Source organism: Lissotriton helveticus, chromosome 4_2 (genome assembly GCF_964261635.1).
Source record: "Lissotriton helveticus chromosome 4_2, aLisHel1.1, whole genome shotgun sequence".
Lineage (NCBI taxonomy): Eukaryota > Metazoa > Chordata > Amphibia > Caudata > Salamandridae > Lissotriton > Lissotriton helveticus.
The window spans coordinates 63,773,975-63,792,692 of record NC_136064.1 but is presented as its reverse complement, the minus strand read 5'-3'; the positions used below and the strand labels follow the sequence as shown (position 1 = coordinate 63,792,692).

Here is an 18,718-nt window from a genome sequence, read left to right as displayed (position 1 = left end):
AAATAACCAGGGAGGGCGGGAGGGGCGCCGAGCTCGCCGGCCAGCCTGCCCTTTCCAAGATGGCCCCTGAAGTTATGACTGGGGTTTCCCAGCGCCAGGAAAAATCGGCGTGGTGCAAAAAATAAGCCTCGGCGAAGTGGTCTCGTCACGAGGTGGGCACAAATTGGTCGATAATACTTAACATCATGCAAATTTCCTTTTTTTAAACGAGAAGACAAAGACTTAATCTTATGTTGCAAATGTGGTAGCTTTAGCTTAGAAGAAACAGGATTGTGGTACTTATAGGTCTGAATAAGGACCTCACACTTCTTAATTGGGGACATACTCTGGCAGGCAAAGATGTAAACAATGGTGCTCCCTGCACCCCTTCCCTATAAAGTTTGGAATATATTGGTCAGTAGAATTAGGAACCTTATTAACCAAGCCCCGTTCTGCCAGATGGGAGAATTAGGCCCGCCCCCAAATATCCATCACATTATAGTCAGACTCTTGGGAGAATAAATCAAAAGTGGATGGAGATAGAGGCAGAGGGTGCCCCAATTTAGCATTAAAATCCACTGCCACCAACAGCTTAATAGGGTATTCCACCTGGGCCTCTCTCTCCACAAGCATATCGATCACTCCAAAAAGACCTTGAAAATCACAATCAACCTTGGACGAGAAGTTGTTGTTGTGGAGGTTTACCAAATAGATCTTATAAGTGTTTTTCCAGTTAAATCAGAAGGCCTGTGCCTCCCACTGCTCCTGGAATAACAGAACAATTGAACAGCCAATATCAACTTTAAACCAGGCAATCAAGCCCCCCCTTAGCTCTGCCAGATGGAGATGGAGTTGCAGGCAAGCTAAAGCACATAAAGCCATCAAATACAATTTCATTTACTTCCCAGGTTTCTTGCATGAATGCTATATCATAATTCGCAATAAAAGCTCACCATCCATCAATCAGGATTTTGGAGGCTAAACCCGCAATGTTCCAGCTTAAGAAATTTAAACAGGCAGCCAGCAACCTCACACAGTGGATCACCAACTGCGCAGACGACCTCGCTCCACTGAAGACCCCTCCCAGCAGACCCGGCAGCAAGAAAACCTCTTGGTTCACTGACGAACTTAAGAACTCCAAGAAGAACTGCTGCACCCTCGAGAAAACCTGGCGCAACGACCAGACCACAGACAACATGACTGCCCTCAAGCACGCCACCCGCAAACACCACCAGCTGATCCACACCACCAAGAAGACAGCATTCAAAGAACGACTGGACAACAACTCCCACAACAGCAAGGAACTCTTCAGCATCGTCAAAGAGCTCTCCAACCCCAGCGCCGGAAACAACGACATCACTCCCTCACAAGACCTCTGCGACTCACTCGCCTCGTTCTTTCACAGCAAGATCGCCGACATACACAACAGCTTCGGAGCACAAACCACGCTCCCAACCACCGAACCAACGCCCCCCGCCACCACTCTCCGCGCCTGGACCCCGGTCAGCACCGAAGACACCACCCGCACGATGAACACCATCCACTCCGGATCACCAACCGACCCCTGCCCCCACCACATCTTCAACAACGCCAACTCCATCATCGCACTCCAACTCCGGGACATCATCAACAGCTCCTTCAACACCGCCACCTTCCCGGAGAGCTGGAAGCACGCCGAGCTCAGCGCCCTCCTAAAGAAACCATCAGCGGACCCCACCGACCTCAAGAACTACCGCCCCATCTCGCTCCTCCCTTTTCCTGCCAAAGTCACCGAGAAGACCGTCAACAGACAGCTGTCCGCCTTCCTCGAGACGAACGGATCCCTCGACCACTCGCAATCCGGTTTCCTAGCCAACCACAGCACCGAGACCGCCCTCATCGCAGCCACTGACGACATCCGATCCCTGCTCGACAACGGGGAAACAGCGGCCCTCATCCTCCTGGACCTCTCCGCAGCATTCGACACTGTCTGCCACCGCACCCTAGTGCCAAAACCAACACTAGGTCTGGGCTCACAGGCAATAAGGACAAGCCTCACTATATAATACAAACCAAAAAGAGCACCAATATTGCCAACTTATTCAACAGGGGGCTATAATTTGCCTCGTCGCTAACTGAACTAAACAGTAAGTCGCAGGGCTAATTTGTTTTCCTGAACAAATCAATTATTTTTATTTTATAGTTCAACAACACATATTTGAGAAGAATCACATCATATTTTGGACATTGCTTACTTCATACCACATTTACTCAAAATCATAGGTTAACCCACATTTCATACAAACAATCATCCATACACTACGTACAAAACATAAAAATATATTTTCCTCAGTTATTATGCAATGTTATTTACAAGCATTTTACAAAATAACAGCATTGGGAATAATTTCAAGTTTTTTCACTTTTTGTAGTCACAAAAAGTACTCCTAACGCTGTGAAAACCAGGGTACTTTTTGTGATAACAAATAACATTGTATAATAACTGAGGAAAATATTTTTATGTTGTGTACGTAGTGTATGGATGATTGTTTGTATGAAATGTGGGTTAACCTATGATTTTGAGTAAATGTGGTATGAAGTAAGCAATGTCCAAAATATGATGTGATTCTTCTCAAATATGTGTTGTTGAACTATAAAATAAAAATAATTGATTTGTTCAGGAAAACAAATTAGCCCTGCGACTTACTGTTTAGTTCAGTTAGCGACGAGGCAAATTATAGCCCCCTGTTGAATAAGTTGGCAATATTGGTGCTCTTTTTGGTTTGTATTACCGCACCCTAGTGCAGCGCCTCAGCAACATCGGAATCCAAGAGAAGGCACTGGAGTGGATCATCTCGTTCCTCTCCGGAAGAACCCAGAGAGTCCGCCTCCCCCGTTCAGATCCCAGGCCACCGAAGTTATCTGCGGCATACCACAAGGATCATCACTCAGCCCCACCCTCTTCAACGTCTACATGAGCCCCCTCGCAGCCATCGCAAGCCAACACAACCACAACATCATCTCCTATGCCGACGACACCCAGCTGATCCTCTCCCTCACCAACGACCCCGCCACCGCCAGAACCAACCTACACAAAGGGATGAAAGACATAGCCGAGTGGATGAAGAACAGCCGCCTGAAACTGAACTCAGACAAGACGGAAGTCCTCATCCTGGGATCAGCGCCCTCCGCCTGGGACGACTTCTGGTGGCCCCCTGCCCTGGGCACTACTCCCAAACCAACGGACCACGCACGTAACCTGGGCTTCATCCTGGACTCCTCCCTCACGATGACCAGACAAGTCAACACCGTCTCATCATCGTGCTTCAACACCCTGCGCATGCTCCGAAAGATCTTCCGGTGGATCCCCACCGAAACCAGGAAGACGGTCACCCAGGCACTCGTCACCAGCCGACTGGACTACGGAAACACCCTCTACGCCGGAACCACAGCCAAACTTCAGAAAAGACTCCTACGCATCCAGAACGCCTCCGCACGACTCATCCTGGACATCCCCCGACACAGCCACATCTCCGGACACCTGAGAGACCTGCACTGGCTCCCCGTCAACAAAAGGATCACGTTCAGACTCCTCACCCACGCACACAAGGCTCTCCACGACCTGGGCCCCAGGTATCTCAACAACCGACTGACCTTCTACGCTCCCACCCGCCAGCTACGATCAACCAGCCCTGCCCTCACCGCCGTTCCACGCATTCGCAGAGCCACCACCGGAGGAAGATCCTTTTCCTACCTGGCAGCCAAGACATGGAACTCCCTCCCCATCCACCTTCGGCTGACCCAGGACCGTCTCTCCTTCAGGAAGCAACTCAAGACCTGGCTTTTCGAGCAGTAGCGGACTCCTCTCCCCCAGCTCCTTGAGACCCCTCCGGGTGAGTAGCGCGCTATATAAATGTTATGATTGGTTGATTATCTATTGGGCCTTCAGCCATGTAGGTGCTCGCACTGGCCCCTGCGGGAAGAAGATTCTGTGTAGAAATAGTAGACAAGTTGACAGCAGGAATTGGACTGTCAGGTACCCTACCTTTATTCAGAGCACCGAGCCCTGTACGGGAGTAGTTCTGAGAGGGGATAGTATACGTTTAGGCAGCAGGGATGGAACTATGAGGAGCCCCACTCGAAGCCATAGGCAGAGCATTCTGTGGGATAATGGAGGGCAATTGGGCAACAGGAATTAGGCTATCAAGTACCCCACCCTTCTCCTGTAAACCGGAGCAAACAAGCTCCTCTCTGAAACATCAATCGATATCCCCCATCCCGGCCAAGCCTGAGAATCTATTATTCAGGGGAATTATCGCTTGGGGTGGGGGTCTGGGCAACATGCTCGTTTGTGAATTATAACTGCTAGGAATACAGGATCGAATAACGAGGTGCTGATAAAAAAAGCCAACTGGCAGTATCTTGATAGGGCTACTTTTAATCACTCCTAAACTAGCTTTATGCAGTATTTCATGGACAACCATAGGGTTGTGAAAATTAACCACAATGACATCCCCACTGTGCCCACATGCCCCGCCACCAATCCCCCCACATGTCTTGCCCGCAAAATCTCTTTTGATATGTCCCAATTGCCAGCAACGCTGTTCAACCAAGGAATGGATTTGTTCATTAGGCCCCTGGTGGATTCCGGATAATCTACTGCGAGCCTGGGGACATTAGTCAGAGCAACAACGTAAGGAGCAGATGCAGGAGGTAGATCAATCACAGGGAAGGGGGCCTGGCTTAGAGCATGAGTTACCAGTAGATTTACTGGTTCATTTACAGGTTGATTTATAAGGAATTTGGCATGTGGTTGGTGTACATCCATGTTCTGAGCAGATTTAATAGGGGATAAATCAGAGCTCGAATACTGAGTACAAACGGAAGTCCTGGTTTCCAAAGGCTTCACCAAATTAGCTTCAATTTTTGCTAGTCATTCAATAATGGGGCCACATTTGGAATCCAAAAGATCACCTATGCACTTACTCAGTTTGCTCCAAGTATTTTCATTTGCCACCGCTAAACCCCCAATCAAATCGTAATTTGCAGCCCTGTTACGCGAGGCCATTTTGCTATTTGCAGCAGAGTTTCTAGACTTTGTTGGTTTGGCAGTATTCCTCCTGCATTTTCCTTTTGGGCCACACTCCCCATCAGATTCACAGAGTTGATCACCACCCTCCGTGCCAATAGATGCGGGCTCAGTACCCTCTCCTAACGCCGAGACCCCAACCCCCATCCAATCTATGCTGACACCCAAATTTTGACCTAGCTCCGCGGGACAGACATAGCCCGATTAAACTGCTAATGGGCTTGTTACAACAGATACACTCTGCAGCAGTAACAGCTCAGAGGAACTTTGATTGTTAGGAATTGCAACGTTATCTTCAGTGGTGAGAGAAAGATGGTTCCACCAGTCGAATTTCATTAGTAACCATGTCCATAGCCCGGCTTAAATAATTGTCGATGGTCGAACGGGTGCGGGGGGAGGTAGCATGCTGGAGACACTTGTGGCACCCTTCCTCTTGCCCATATTTAAAGACTAATTAGGCTAAGGTGGAACCGGTTGGAAAAAGGCCAAGTAGACGAGGAATACTGTACCAAGTAAGAGCAGAAAGCCACGATTCTCAGGGCATGAACATGAGTAATTAAAGAGGACTTTTTTTGTGATGGACGCTTGAAAGGCTCAAACAAGCCCAAATCTCGATGAATCCTGGTTAGGGGGGCGCCCAGCCCAGCCTCTTTGGGGCTTTGACGGGGGCCACCTGGCGCAATGCGATGGCGGCGTGGGCTTACATTCTGAGGAAGCAGCTTCACAAATTGAGGAAAGGAATGTCATATGAGTTGGTTTTTGTAGCTCAGCTCGACAAAATTACTTTGTTATGATCATTTCCTGACTGAGAATGTATTGGCTTGAGGATGGGAAGCCATTTCATTGTTTAAAGACAGGTAATTTACTTTAGGGTGGAAGTCAACAGGGAGTGTTCTGTAGTTTACATTTGTGAACTGCGAGACATCTTCCTGCTTTGGAGTCACAGCATATTCAGGCTTCAGGTTTTAATTTTCTGGGTTTGGAAGGACCCAGGCCCAATCATACCAGCTGCCTGGATCATTCAGCTCAGATATTTCTGTGTATCCATGAATGAAAATCAAATGTATCAAGGCACCGTATTTTGCTTCACTGTTTACTTTCATCATGCTTCTCTATCTCATGCTCTCACTGCTCTTTCTCTAATATGGGTAAGTGTAGGATGGTGTGATGCGGTTTATGTATTAATTCTAGTTTTTACAACTTAGAGGAACATTTTAACGCATTGGTTTCATGTTGAATGTGCTTCAATAACCAAAGAGGGTTAATAAAAATAATAATGGAAAGCTTTGTTTAGGAGCAGATAAAGCAAAATCACCATCGTGCTTTGACCCAAGGTTTTTAGGTAAGCTGCTTTTGTCATGCTCAATGCGTGTGTGGCCTTGTCATCCTGGTAATGTGGGCTCCAACTATTTCATTTTCAGTAAAATGCATTTGTTTACTGAAGAATGGAAAATTCAAATCTATTTTACTTCAAGATGTGTTAAAGTTGCTGGAACTGGAGCCCGCTTAGAAGGGCTGTTTATACCCCCTTTCCTCATCCCTTCACAAAGGGCAGGACTACAGTCCCTGCTCCTGGCCTGAGTTAGAGCTGTGTACAGGATGTCCCATCTTCCAATTGATTCCTAAGTGCCAGACAGAACATTGGAACTGCAGGCGTGCCTGGTAATCCATCTCTTCTAACTCCTTCTTACAGTTCCAGCGCTGCGATGCTCTCGGGTAGCCATGCGCTATATAAATGCTATTTCATTTATTCATTCAACTTACCTCCTCTTACAAACACAGGCTTCTTCTCTAACGAAATATCCAGTTCCCTTTTCAGCAGAGAAACAAGACTTCCTGTCTTCATCAACGCCAATCCTCCATTAATGACGCAAAACTTCACTCCCACATTCTTTCATTAATCAAAAAAGGACCCTAATATTGAAGAAGCTGTTAGCATGCAAAAATATAGACTGAAAGAATACACACTGCAGAAAAAGACTCAGAACAACCAAATGTCATATTATTTATTGTATGTGTTGTAAATTTCTAGCTACAAAAAACAGTGACAAGCTCCAAAATCTAGTTTGTATGTGAGCTTACTTATGTGGTGTTTGTATAGTGTGAACCTAGCCAGAAGGGCTCATATCTCCAATTGTGGCCAGGGACAAAGATACAGTCGTTAGAACGATTGTGGATTGTTTGTTACTGCATCGTGATGTGGTGTCATTTAAAGAGGTATGTCTTCAGCTCTTTCCTAAATTGGAGTGGAGCTGGGTTAGCCCTGATGGATACTGGGAAGTCTCTCCAGTTCTTGGCTGCATAGATGGAGAAAGCCTGTTTCCTAGTTTTTCTATTTTTGTACTTCTTCATTTTATTTATTTATTTAATTTTTGAGTTTTATATAGCGCTATCTGGACCCGAGGGTATCTGACGCTTTACAGGTAATGGGAATATGTTAATATATTTACAAAAGGTACATGAGGGTATTCATAATGCCAAAGTCATAAGACAGTACAGCGCTAAGTGGTTATAAAGTCACAAAGTTTAAACACAGGTCACATGGAGGAGAACATCATCAGGGACAAAAAGGCGACTCAGCAAATCATGAGGCCATCTAGAAGGCATTAATCATTGAGGGAAACGCAGAATAGTTACTGCCCTTGTTGAGGAGCAGAGATTTCATGTCCCGTTTGAAGGAGGGAAAGGAGGAATTGCAGCGGAGGTCTTTGGGTAGCGAGTTCCAGATCTACGGAGCATTACGTGAGAAGAAGCGAGCCTGGGTTGATTTCTTCTTGAAGTTGGGAGGAATGAGAAGAGTGTTGGAGCTTCTCATTGTTCGGGCTCTACCAGCTCTTGAAATTCTGGTTTCTAGGTATTCGGGGGTCTTTGTATGAAGCACTTTGTGGGTGGTGCAGGCTGTCTTGAAGATGTATCTTCCTTCAATGGGAAGCCATTTAAGACTATTGAGGGCAGGAGAAATGTTTTAGTAGCTGTGAGGAGTCTGGCAACCGCATTGATAGCAGCTTTAAGGGGTCCCAAGTGACATATAGGAGTTCCTCTGAGGAGGGAATTTCTGTAATCAAGTTTTGAGATTGAACTACCATCTTAAGGTCGTCTGGGGAAATAAACTGAATTACGTTCTTGAGATGTCTGAGTGTGTAGAGCGCTGCTTTAGCCGAGTTGTTGATTTGCTCCTCCATGGACATATTTTTGTCCAGGGTGATGCCCAGAGGCATAACGGAGTTAGAAAGAGGGAATGAGCAGTTAAGAGCGCCCAGATGCTTGATCCATTTGTGGATAGGTAAAGTATTGTTTCTGGGGAGAAGAGAAGTAGTTATGTCTTTTTTGGGGTTTAGTTTAAGATGGTTGGTTTTGAGTCATGATTGTATTTTAGTAAGAGTGGTGTTCAGTTGTCGGTGGTAACAGGGTGATTTGATTTAGCAGTAGAGATGTATGTTGTTGGCATATAGGTGGTATTTAATAACTCCTGCTTGGTTCAAAATGGCGGTGAGCGGTTCCATAAAGAGATTAGATAGGGCTGGGGAGAGGATATCACAGAAGCTGGGTTGGAGAGACAGCTGTGCATTTTTATTTGTTGAAAGCGATGTTGTAGATGGGATGTAAACCATTTCAGGACAGTGCCATTGACACCTGTGCGGTATCTGAGAGTTTCAAGTAGAGCTGGATGATTTACTGTATCGAATGTCATTGACAAGAGAAGTCAAGTAGGATTAAAAGGCAGACATCACCTTCATAGGTTTCTGTGAATGTTATCCAAAATATTGAGCATAGCCGTTTCGGTGCTACAACGTTTCGTGAAACCTCATTGGAAAGTGTCATGGAGGTTGAATTCTTCTATGTGTCGGTATAGTTGAAGGAGGACGCATCTCTCCATTGTTTTGGATAGGAAGGGAAGATTTGTGATAGGTCTGAGGTTGTTGAAGTCATTGGGTTCCATTCCTGGTTTTTTGAGAATGACTTATTTGGAGGGAATCAGGAACCCAGCTGGAGAGAGAGAGAATGATGTTGGTCCAGAATGGGGAGATGATATAATTGAGGTTCTGTACGAGGGTGGAGGGCAGTGGGTCAGAAGTGTGGGCTGTGGACTTCTAGTTAGCTATTATTTTGAAGACTTGGTTTTCAGTCGTAGATTTGAAGTCTGACCAATTAGCATTGTTTTTCAGCTGAGGGCGATCCTCATTAAATACGCGGTTTGTTGAGGCGTGCTGGTTGTTGATTTAATCTTGAGAGGGGGTTTCGGTGATGACTGAGGGGTCAATGACGCGAGTGGGCAGGGATGACACACTAGTATCATGGATAAGTGTTTGTTGGATTTTTGCAACTTTGTCAGGGAGGTAGTTAGCAATTTCTTCACAGCATTCAACAGTGACTGATGTATCTGGTTAGGAGGTAGTGGTCGTTTGATGTTTGATTCTTTTGAGAAGCTCCCTGTCAAAGAGTTACCCTGATCCACAGTAGATCATGATCTTGGCTGCCAAGTAGGCAGGAGTGATGGCTTTGTGGCTGATGCAGCTTGTTTTGAAGATGGTGCAGGACAACAAGGGGAGTCAGCGGAGTTCATTCAAGCTGAACGGGATGTCATATTTCTTCAGGTTCTGGATGAGGTGTTTAGAAAATTCTTAAAGGATGATGGCGGGGTCAGTGTAGAGGTCGTCGAAAAGGGCACAAGCCGTCAAATACACTGAAACAGAGTTAGAATATTGAGTATTTACAGGTCTAAAATAGGTTGAGAATTTCCCTTCTCTGGATTTAGGCACATGAAATACATTGTAGGAAGATGTTTAAGTATTGTCAGTATTTACATTTTGGCAGTCTGTGTATTTGAGTCTGTGTTTTACATGGAACGAATAGTTGTTCCGAAGATCTAAAGCATGTAATTCAGCAGCTCCCCAGATTTATCTGTTCCACTCTTTAAGCAGCCTTTTCATGCCACTAGGTCACCTTAAGCCCCGTCTATTGAGACTTATCTCTGAATTTTGGAGACATCATGTTGAACCCCACTTTGTGTCACAGATAATAAATATAACATAATTTCCTCCAGTCATATTCACCTTCCTGATAATTACAATCAAACTTGTGTGATTTAGATATTTATTAGAACTTTGGCTGCATTATAATGGACTTACTTCAACATTGGCCCATAAATGTGGAGGTACTGTAACCATAACTCCTTTTAAACATGACCAAGTGGGTTACTTAGATCCTGGCAGATGTTCTGCCGTTTCATCAGGGGGCTGAAGCCAGGACTTCTGCCGCCCTTACGTTAGCCCGCCTCGCCCTCTTTAGGCATCCCTGCCCATCTGGCGTGGTTCACTGTCCCGTCAAGAGTGTCAGCGCTGTGACCGCTGCCCTCACAGTACTGCACGCTTGCTGAATGGACGCCTTCTTTAAAGCATTCGACCCAAAGCTGGAAAAACACATTAGCGCTGATGCGCAGGGAATTTATTCCCTGTGTTTAGGGCAATTAAAAAAATGTTCTTGACTGTGTGGTAAATCGAGGGACTGTCACCCTACCCTCAAGAAGGCTGGCCAACCGCCACTTTGACACAGCGATCCTGTAGTGGACGTACTGTCCGGTCATGGGTTACTCTGGGCAAAGCTAGCATATCCCCCATCAGTACTAGCCCAGTGGTTCGCCACCTTAAATTGGACTGGGGTACTGCAGGTTTCGCGTGATGGGAGGGTCCCCACTTTATGGTGTTCCTCCCCCTCCACGAAACCCTAAATAATCCTTTAATCTATTCACTCATAACTTGTACTGACTCTGACTTCGATTTGATCATAAAGCGAAGGCTGTGAAAATTATCTTGATTTCATGTGAAAAAACATCTAGACAAATAAAATCCTCCAATTCATGTAATATATCACATTAATGAAAACCAGCCAGCTTCTCATTTACTTCACCATCGAAAAATAGATTAGTATTTGAAACATAACTTCACATGACCTTTGTCATTACTTTATATTGAAAACGTATTTTTAATCTTTTCTGAGCCAAAAACAGAAACCAAAAGATCCATGGACTAATTTTAAATCTCTAAGAAAGTGATACTTTAAGAAAATTGCAACTCAACTGCCAAAAATGAATGTATGTAAAGAAGAAAAACTCTTTCCATTTTAAAGATAGGAAAATTTTAGTTAAAATAGATATAAAGATTGTTGTGCTAAGACCCCCACTTCAAAAACAGTAGGGTACAAACATAATTTCACATTTATTTCATACTTTAAAATCTGATTCTGTGATACTCTTTAACGCGGAATTACAGATCATAATGTAGTTAGGCCTGCTTTTGTAATTTGGAGGGAACAATTCTACCAGAAGAGCATATTTTGCAAGCTTGAACGGATGCCCAGGCAGCTGGGTGCTATTTATGTGCGCAAAATGCATCCTCACGCCCATTTTGGATGCAGGGGTGGATTTTGTACTGAGAAGCTAACACTAAATGCCGGGAATAGCGCTGCTATTCATGTTCTGTTGCATTTAGCTCTATTTCTCACATCCAATTTGGATGCAAGGGGACATTTTTGCACTAAGATAATAGCTCTAAATGCAGAATTACTCTTCTCGTGTACTTCTGTGTAATTTTGCAGAATTTGTGGACAATTCCACTTTATTATGCTACATGGAATTACGCAAGTTACACCCGCCGAAGCTGTGATGAGAAGCTAAAAGTTGTAGCATTGTTGGTCGAAGTAGTAGTGAGTCAAATTCATGCAGTTTAAGTTCTACCAAGTCAAGGTTGCAGGAACTAAAGTTCTGGAGATACGAGCTGTGATCAGTCCATTGATAACCACAAAAGTCTGTAACTGCTGAGCCGAAGAAAAATACAAGCCTCAGGTTTCAGAGCTCCCAAACGCATGAAAAGTTGGCACTTTTTCCAAAAATCTTCATTTTAATATATAGTAATTTTCCATCTTCTTTTCTCATATCCATCAAGTAAGTGACTGGTACAAAAACACATTACACGTTCCTAAAGTGCTTCCTCCTGGCCCACAGGGAATTGCCAAGCCACAGATTGGCACTGTTTGAGGAATGCAGCAAATGATGTGACCCCATAGAATCATTCATTTTCACTGATGTGTTTTATTCTCTTAACATAAATCCAGTCGGAAGTACACATTTTGGAATAAGAAAGTAGTTTGGAAGCATACATGGCTGGGATTAAGTGTGGTTGTGTGCTGGTGGTTGCTTGCATAAAGCTCGGGTTGGCCAGCCCCACTCCTTGCATGCCTCCTACATGAATGTGTTTGTAGACTAAATATCTGAGCATGAGGAATGTTTTTTCGTGTTCTGCCCGGCGGGACCTTTGTTGTTTTGTTGCATTTCATTGACCTTCGTGAACTAATTCGTTTTTCGGGTGATTTTGGCATGGCAGTGTTTTTGTGCAAGAATGGAAAAAAACTAACAGTATTGAATTTAGAGGACAAAGATTTTTTTTTATTAACTATCAGGATGTCATTTTAAATCAAATACACAACACTTTATATTTTGGAGCAGTTTTTGTACTTTACAGGAGGTAAGTGTAACTCACTGTTAAAATACTGCTGGAGCAATATGACAGTAGATGAGATTTGTCTAGGAGGAAATTGGAACAAGCATTGTTAAATGCACGGCAAATATCTTACATTTTGAATCCCGTCTAATACATTTGAAAAGCCTGCTGCAGTGAAAAGACAACACAACAATTGTTTTCAGTATAAACTGCATCTATTAGATAAAGACTTTAACGTGTGATAATTTGGTGTTCTTTTGAGTTGTAAAATAATGTTATGTCTCTTATGCATTACAATGCAAGCACTTCATTGTTGGACTGATAAACCAAATAGCCAATAGCATGCGAAGAGAGAGGTATATCCGTGGTGAAGCCAATACCTGCTCTATCTATATGTTAAAGAGTTTGTAAAATAGATCTTGTAGACAGTATAAACATGTAAATTTACATACCTTAAGGTTCCGGAGGGCTGGATTGAGGTTAGCTCTTGAAGATAACTACTTATTTTTGGAAAATCATTTTTTTAATATTCTGTGAGTAAGATGGATATCTCAAAAAAATACCCTTTCAGGCATAGAGTGACGAATAAATTATGCAAAAAAAGAAGCAGAGAACTCTGGGTAGTTCTCAAGTGTAGGTGGAAAGCAGCTCCTTTATAGAGCACTCTCAACACCAGCGACACTCTAGATCTGCTCACCTCAAATGTCTGCTTTTCTGTCAAGGTCTTTAAGAGTAGGATAAGCACAGTGCCATCCATGTTGAGATAGAAAGTGTCAAAGTCTTTTGCCATTTCTACAGCAAAGTCTTTCAGCATAGGACTTGCACAGTGCTGTCCATGCCGAGCTGTAAAATGACAAAAGCCATTCAGCCCTCCAGGCACAATACCACAGCCTCAAATCTATAAAATACCATATGATTTATTTATTTATTTATTTTATTTTAGAAGTTTTCTATAGCGCTGTCAACAGAAACATGACAAGTGAGCGATGATCAATAAATGAGTGACATAGTATAGAGCGGCATAATTGTCATGTAGAGCTTCTTTGGTTTCAAGGTTCTTAGAGGTCACATAGCTCTATGGTTGCTGTTTGTCCCGTGTTGTCCACAACCAAGGGAACGGGTAAGGAATAGGTATTTGAGTTGACTTTTGAATTCCATAAAGGAGGGTATGTTCTGATGTGCGAAGGGATGGAATTCCAACTATTGTGGGCGTTTCCAGTGAGAAAGCAGTCCGCTGTTCTTTTCCTTCTAGTTTTAGGGGGGATGAGTAGGAGGCAGTTAGAACTTCTCAGATTTCTGGCTTGACCTGCCTTTTTGAGTTTTTTTGCCAGGTATTCGGGTTTGCCTGTATGGAGGGCTTTGTGGGTTTGGCAGGCCGTTCTGAAGTTACTTCGCATTTCTACTGGAAGCCATTTGAGTTCTTTAAGTGCAGGGGAGATATGATCAGATTTTTTGATGCCGGTGATCATTTTGGGTGCCGCATGTAATGTTGTTTTGATCGGTGCCAGATGCGATTTAGGAATTCCTGTTAGGACTGCGTTCCCATAGTCCAGTCTTGACAGTACCAGAGATTGTGTGGCCAGTTTGAGATCCTTTGTTGGAATATAGGGTTTGATTTTGTTCAGAAGTCTAAGGTTAAGGGATGCACTTTTGGCCAAGTTCTTAATGTGTTTCATCATGTTCAGTTTTGGGTCTAAGGTGATGCCTAGAGATTTGACAGAGTCTGCTAGAGTAAGATTCCATTTGAGCGAATCGATAGCCTTTTACCATTCAGCGATTTGTGGGTTATCCTCCTTGTTCGAGATGAGGAGTGTCTCGGTCTTGGCTGGATTTAGTTTCAGGTGATTATTTGTAAGCCATTCTTGAAACATCTTTCAAGACATCGTTTAGTCTTTGGATGTCTTTGAGAGAGGTAGTTTCCAGATAGATCTGGGTATCGTCCGCACAGAGGTGGAAGCGGATGTTGGCTTTTCTGAGTAGTTTGGATAGCGGTTCCATGTAGATGTTAAAGAGTTGTGGAGAGAGCACCAATCTTTGGGGGACGTCCTTGTTGACTTGCTGCGTTTCGGAGGTGAAGTTCTTGATTTAGATTTTTTGCGTGTGATTGTGTATAAAGGAGGAAAACCACTTGAGAACTACCTCGCCGAGACCAGCTCTTTCTTGAAGAGCCCCAATGAGGAGTTTGTGGTCCACCGTATCAAATGCTGCCGAGAGTTCAAGGAGAATGAGGAGGCAGCATTTGTCAGAGTCTAGTGATCCATGGATATCATCCATGATGTTCAGCATCGCAGTTTCTGTGCTGCAACCTTTTCTAAAACCAGACTGGTGGGGGTCCAATAGGTTGATGTTGTCCAGGTGCTGTGTTAGTTGATGAAGTACGCATCGTTCGAGTGTTTTTGAGAGCAAAGGTAGGTTTGATACAGGTCTGAAATTGTTCAAATCTGTCGCATCTAGATCGGGTTTTTTCAGCAGGGGGGTGACTTGCCCCATTTTAAGATGGATATCTGTCATGGATCACGTCACAGTGGAGTTGTGTTGCAAAGTTCTTATGTCATAAGTAGCCAGGGATTTAATAGGCATGTCCAAGTAGATGGCATTGGCTGCTAGTTTGTATTGTCTTTTTGGGAAGTAAAATATCCCCTAGGAGGGTTCTCCAGTAGCACAAATGGTGCTGTTTGTGTAACGGCTTTGTTCTGTTTTTCTGTACGCATTGCCTACACACTTCGGTATTGAGATCTAGTCAGAGATATTTATGACATGGGAAGCAAGTACATGTTTCTGACCAGGCCCACAAGAGCAAACTCAACAAAATATGGCCACATGTTTTTAAAAGACCGTAGTGTCCTAATTCCCAAATTATATTGGCTATAGGCAAGGCAAACAAAGCAAATGTGGCATCCTATTGGGTTTTTCTTGGCAAATTAAGGTGGCCTCCCAGATGGCATGTTACTAACCTTCCAGATTGTAATCAAAGGAAGTTACCAAATGAAAACTCACAGACCAAAGATTGTTCTGCCCAACACAGGATTTAAAAAAAATATCTTGACTGTGATGGGACATGCATTCAGAGAGTTATCCATGAGTCTTGCACCCTCCAAAACATAGTCACCAAAATTAAAATTCTCCCCTCATGTTTACATCAACTCCCTGTCCTCTAACTGTGATCATTTGCTTTTATTGATAGATCCCAAATGCCCGGGTGACGTTGATTTACAAGACAACGACTGGGACATGAAGACGATCACAAGTGCTTTGAAGTTCTACCTCAGGTATGTGGACTGTTCACTTGCAGTCATAACCTCTGATAGAGATACTCTGGAAAGGAACATGTTCTAGAATCGAATTTTGTATGTTGCAAATTGTAGAATTGAATGTTTAATCACCATGAGCACTAAAATCATTACATGCAAAAGATTCAACAGAACCATTTCCTAGGTCACGGCAGTTTCCAGGGATTCCTGAACCTAGTCTGGAAAGTGATGTAAAATCTAGCTAGGGTAGAACTGCTGTAACTGTTACCCAACGGTTCTAACATTGTTGAAAATTATTTTCTTCTCCAATGGAAAATTAAGTTATTGAAATATGATCTCTCTAGAAACCTATTGTAGACGTCTATGTCTCACATTTTCATCCCTTTTGAGCGCTTGTTGTATTTTACCTTGACAGCTTACATGCCCTCTGAATGAGAATACCTCCTTGTTGTTTGATCCGTTTTATTTTTATTTTTTTTAAATGAAAACATTCAGAACTATTACAGAGCATACTATAGTTGTGCCTTGCCCAAGCCACATTCCCTATAAATGTGTGCCTGTGTATCAGTGCCTATCGAGCACCTGATTGTTATTCATCATCTTTTGTCCTTCCCCCCTTGTCACTCTGCAGTATAAGCTCTTGGCTTCAGTCTTGCTCCACCCACCCTCCCATTTATGTTTTTTTATGGTATTTTCCAGGTCTCTGCTAATTGTGAAAGGGGTTTATACAGAGGCTAGGGGCCAGATTAATGGTGTGACAGACAGTACTCTGTCCGTCGAAGGTAGGTATCAGAGGAAATTACCACCACTATCCTGATGGACTATGCTCATCAAAGTCAGAGATGAGGGCCGACTCAACGGTCATCTCCGTGCATTGAAAGGAATCTCTGTCACAGCAGTTGTTCTCAAGGTACAAAACATTTGGTGAACAACTGCTGTCAGTTTTAATGGCCGTTCACTAAACTTTTTGTTTTTCAGAAACAGACTGCCAAAGTAGTAGCTGGTTTCTGAAAAACAAAACACTATTGACCCCACACTTTGGGAGTTTTCTCCCAGGATGTAGGGTAATTTTTATGTTGTGCTTGGCAGTGCCTGCAAGATGTATTGTATTTATTAAAAGGACTGTGATCCCGCCTGCTGCTTACCATTGGTTGACTCCAGCGCGCTCTCCTTTGCTACCTCCTAATTGGTTCGCGTACCCTATACATCATTTCCGTTTCTAGCTGAGGAGATGCAAGTACTATTTCTTCGACTGCCTGTTGCATTTTGCCGGTCTGTCCCTTCCGCCCTATGTCTCGTTTCTCCGTTGCTTTCAGTATTTGCTTTTTCCTTTCATCTTTTATGCACACTCCATTGCATTTTACCCGTCTGACCCTTCCGCCCCATCGCTCATTTTGCTCGTCGCTTCCAGTAATTGCGTTTTCCTTTTATCTTTTATGCACACTCTGTTGCATGTTATAACTTTTTATTTTTTGTTAGCTCTTGTATCTGCACTCCAAAGGTATTGGAGTACTGGCTCGAGCCCAGTTCCCCAGCATCAAAGTCGGCCGCTCCAGCCATTATGCCATACTCTCTTCATTGCCCTGTTCTGCTTGCTCTCCCTTCCCCCGCACTAATCACAGGATGGCCCCTCCCATAACTCCCTTCCCATTCCAAGGCTCTTCCTGTTTTTCTGTTGTGCAAATGTTTCTACTCTTAGGCTTCGTGGTGTTGCAAGGGTACTCCTCATTTAGACGTCACAGTTCAGGGGTTATTCTCTTCAGGAAGATCGGGTGATTATTGTTATTGTGTAGCGCCTACTGCATTTAATATTCATGTGCTGACACTGCATTCTCTGCAAAGTGGAAGAGGCTAAACTCTGGCCTTAGCCGCGCAGAGACACTGCTATTGTTAACTCAGCTTCAAAAGTACCCGATTTGCAATATGGCAGGACTCCATACTTATGTTTCTTTTTGTAGACTGTGCTTGAACATTTAAAGCATTTTATTCTTTAAATTATCATTTTCATATTCCTTTTCCACAAAATGCTGCATTGGCGAAGTTTTATAAATATAAGGGAGGGGGTGGTGTCTCTGACAGAGGCATGTTTTCTTAACTTTACGTAGATAAAAAAAAATGCACAGATTAGTTCACACTGGTGAAAGACACCTGAAAACAAGTTAGGCTATGTTGTAATCTTCCTCTCTCCCCTACTTTTGCTCAAGCCCCCTGGGCCCCTCAATATGCATTCATTAATGGGCCGGCCCAGCAAGAGAAAGGGAGTGACACCTCTGCCCATTGATAAAAGGGAGGCATTGGACGCCCATCTGCTTCCAGAAAGGCCACTCAGGCCCCCACGGGTGGCATCTGAACAACACAGACATTGCACTAATCGGTCCCAGGCTGCCCAAAAAAGCAGACCACGGCTGGAACTTGGATACCGGCCTTTGCCTGAGTGCCCGCCTTACCACTCCAACCCTGATTGATGCTCATTAGGGGAGAGTAGTTGGCCTAACGGCTAAGGCAGTCGACTGGGGAACTGGGTTCGAGTCTCGGCAATGACTCCTGTGATTCTGGGCAAATCACTTAATCTTCCCGTGCCTAACAAAAATTAATGTGTCCTCATGTAACGCAACTGGTGTTATGTAAAGAGCTCTGATACCTGATTCGGGTTAAGTTCGCACTATATAAAACTTTGTTTAAAAAAAAATATATAATTGTATATATATCGGATTTGTTTTTGTTCATCACGTACATTAGTAAGACGTTAGAACTGTTATAAACTCTTATTAATCAGTTCTCTTTGCTGCTCCTTACTCCTCACTCAGAGGGATAGTGATAATATTCAGTCCTCAACGCCCTCTGAGTTGTCAGGTCTGAATTTCTTGGTGAGGAGTTACTCCCAATGGCGATTACTATTGTGGGGAAATGTTTTGTGACCTTCG

At 43.8% G+C, this 18,718-nt stretch overlaps 1 protein-coding gene across 3 annotated transcripts in view; it reads left to right on the top strand.

The window, feature by feature from the left end:
• The window catches only part of OPHN1 (oligophrenin 1), a 683,898-nt gene that overhangs the window by 466,646 nt on the left and 198,534 nt on the right, over positions 1-18,718 (top strand). For all 3 annotated transcript variants that reach the window (XM_078640140.1, XM_078640141.1, XM_078640142.1), the window contains exon 15: positions 15,728-15,812. In XM_078640140.1, the coding sequence (XP_078496266.1) occupies positions 15,728-15,812 (85 nt within the window). The remainder of the gene's footprint in view (positions 1-15,727; positions 15,813-18,718) is intronic.